This window comes from Humulus lupulus, chromosome 3 (assembly GCF_963169125.1).
Source record: "Humulus lupulus chromosome 3, drHumLupu1.1, whole genome shotgun sequence".
In the NCBI taxonomy this organism is placed as follows: domain Eukaryota; kingdom Viridiplantae; phylum Streptophyta; class Magnoliopsida; order Rosales; family Cannabaceae; genus Humulus; species Humulus lupulus.
The window spans coordinates 5,950,073-5,953,411 of NC_084795.1; the positions used below are offsets into that span (position 1 = coordinate 5,950,073).

Genomic DNA, 3,339 nt, shown 5'->3' on the forward strand with positions numbered 1-3,339 from the left:
TATGAGCCTATTTGAACTATTTTACAAAACACAGAATCCAAAAACCAATTTATCAAAACACAAAATCTAAATAAATAATAAGACAAAACACATAATCTAAAAACAAATATAAACTCTTCCATAAATATTAACATCACAAGAAGGTGTCATAGTCTAACCCAACATAGGATCCAATTTATATCTGAATTTAATAAACATTAAGAGAGAAGAATAACCACGACGTCCCAACCCAACTTATGGGTAACACTCTAAAGTAAACTGCTTCATGTTTGACAATGTGTTCATTTTTATTCTTTCTCGAGATCTGTTTCGCCGTAACTTGTGGACTCAATACTTAAAATGAACATTTTCTAGGAGACTTTTGAAAGCCAACAAGTGAAGTCCCCATCCAACTTTCAACCTGGTCAAGCAGAAAAGCCTTAATATCAATATGCTGTGGCTCTTAGCCTAGCCACAAAGGATTACAATTTACAAATTTAAACTCTTGTGATGTTCAGCTTCAAGATGGCAACTGCTACTATTCCTCTATCTTTTGCTATCTTCTTTCTCATCACTCATTCTGTGCTTCCAAGCTCCACCGAAGCAAAGGGAACCCTTCCAAAATGTCCACCAGTTCTGTGTGGAAAAAATGGTCGGACTCAGCTCCCTTTCAACAGAGTGATGAACCCTCAATGTGGGGTGGTCAAGCTGAACTGTTCAGAAAATGGACCCAGGATCCAATTGAAAGGAGGAGGCCACTGGTTTAAGATTGAGAACATCTCTCAGTCTCAGCCAGATTCTACAATTTCAATAGATGTCAAGGACGCACTACCTGCGGATTTACAAGATCGTTGTAAGTTGATGAATGAGTACTCTCTTCCCAGCCCAACTGATTCTTATAACTTCACAGCTGAGATCTCATCAACGCTTTACAATTGCACCAAAAATCTTGGCTCTACTACGAAAGATTTTGTCAAGACTGAGTGTATTGGGTATGATTTCTACTACAAACCTCCAAACATGAGTTTTCCATACGAAAAACAATGTCCAAACACCACACTTCCATTTTATTCACCTTTTATTCCTTTCACTTTGCAAGTGAAAATAAGCTCTTCTTGTTTTGGATGTGATATGAGAGGAGGGAAATGCCACAATACTACCAACAATCAATTTCGGTGTTCTTTGCCCCCCAAAAAAGGTATTTATTTGTATTGGAACACAATACAAATTCTCAGCACTCATATAAACTTTCTAATTAATTTTTATAATTTGTCATATTTCAATCAACTATGTAAAATGAATAGTATTCTAGGAAGATTTTATTTTATGAGTCTGCACATTTTGATTTTTGTAAATTCCAGTTGTTTAACTAACACATGTTTTCTTCATGAGAATTGTTTCAGGACACAAGAGGAAAATGCTAAAGTTAGGAGAAGGATTAGGTAAGAGTCCTCTTTGATTGAATTTGTGATTGTTGTAGATATATATACCTTAACCTTATTCTCATCTAAAGCACAAAAGCTAAGAAAGTAATTCAAGGCTTTCAAGCGCTTGAATGCCCATTACAATGATTCTAGAAATTATTTTCTTTAATGCCTTAAATGTTGAAGCTCAAACCACTCGCACTAGGTGCATTGTCCTTTTTTTTGTGATTTATTTAATTATTTCTATGGACAATTATGTGCATAGTTAAGCATGTGAGGGCGAGTGTTTGGAAATATTTGAAAACCTCTCAAGGAATAGCTTACTCTGTTTTTGGGATAATTTTGCAATGTGAGTTTGTCATTATTCTTAATTTCTTTGGTATTGCAGCAATTATTTTTGGTGGAATTGGGATACTTGTGATTGTGCTCATCTGCTGCTTGAGGAAGTTCTCAATATTGTGTTGGAAGAAACATAATGATGCTCATCAAAGTATTGAGGCATTCCTAAATACATGTGGCCCTCTTCAAGTTAGAAGATATAGTTATTCGAATATTAAGAAAATGACAAACTTATTCACAAAAAAACTAGGCCAAGGAGGCTTTGGTAGTGTTTACAAAGGAAAATTACATGATGGACATCTTGTTGCAGTGAAGATGTTAAACGAATTGAAAGCCAATGATGGAGAAGACTTTATTAACGAGGTCGCAGCAATCAGCAGAACTTCCCATGTCAATGTTGTCAGATTGTTAGGATTTTGTTTTGAGGGTGCTAAAAAGGCTCTCATCTATGAGTTCATGCCTAATGGCTCTCTTGAAAAATTTGTGTACGATGAAAATGAAACTGAAGAAAGTTATCAATTAGATTGGGAAACATACTATGGAATCTCACTTGGCATTGCTAGGGGATTAGAATATTTGCATCGAGGTTGTAACACGCGGATTTTACATTTTGACATCAAGCCTCATAACATTCTTCTTGATGCAGACTTTGTGCCAAAAATATCAGATTTTGGCCTAGCCAAAGTCTGCACTAGGAAAGATAGTCTACTCTCAATGTTGGGTCCAAGAGGTACTATTGGGTATATTGCTCCAGAAGTTATCTATAGAAACTTTGGAGCGGTTTCCCATAAGTCTGATGTCTATAGTTTTGGAATGATGATTTTAGAATTGGTGGGTGGGAGAAAAAATGTGAATGTTAGAACAGAAGATATCAATGATATATATTTTCCACAATGGATCTACAAGCGCCTTGAGGTTGAAGAACTAGGGCTCAAGACAGTTATGAACGAAGATGATAATGTAAAAGCAAGGAAGATGATTATAACGAGTTTGTGGTGCATACAGACTGATCCCTCAAGCCGACCAACAATGAGTAAAGTCATAGAAATGTTGGAAGGTAGCCTTGACTCATTGCAAGTACCACCCAAGCCTTTCTTGTCTTCCCCACCAAGACCACCATCATCTGATTCTTCTACTACATTTTTATCTCTATAAGTAGTATAAAATCTCAAACATAAAATTTGGGAGTATACATAATCTGTATAATGGAAGCACTTGGTTAAAGAGTAAATTGTCTAGCAACGTTCATTGAGAAAATTTCAAGATTTTTCCAAATATTTAATTTGGGCAAAAATGTTGTACTCTAATTTTTTTTTTTAGCTATATCACAATTCCATTATCTATAAAAAGGGTACTAACTACCATGAATTTCCCTAAAGCATTTGGTTTACACCTTGTCAGTTTGTATTTTATTTGCTATTAGGGATTAGGACCCGCACAATATAACATGTCAGCCTTGAGGGCATGTTACAAGCTAGGTTGGTATTCGGTCAGATGCACACGCGAGGGTGTAGGTTGGTGAGCATGTTGATGCGTAGTTTGTATGGCAGTGACATTTCTGTAAATATCTTCAATATTGCCCGGAAATGGACGGGAC

The 3,339-nt window shown here is 36.0% G+C and overlaps 1 protein-coding gene across 1 annotated transcript; it reads left to right on the plus strand.

Annotated features, from left to right (window-relative positions):
* The first annotated feature begins 387 nt into the window (after positions 1-387).
* LOC133821920 (LEAF RUST 10 DISEASE-RESISTANCE LOCUS RECEPTOR-LIKE PROTEIN KINASE-like 2.8) lies at positions 388-3,120 on the plus strand. The gene is made up of 3 exons (XM_062254096.1): positions 388-1,177; positions 1,383-1,421; positions 1,792-3,120. Exons 1-3 carry the CDS (start codon positions 490-492, stop codon positions 2,895-2,897), a joined length of 1,833 nt encoding a protein of 610 aa, XP_062110080.1. The 5' UTR covers positions 388-489; the 3' UTR covers positions 2,898-3,120.
* The last annotated feature ends 219 nt before the right edge of the window (positions 3,121-3,339 follow it).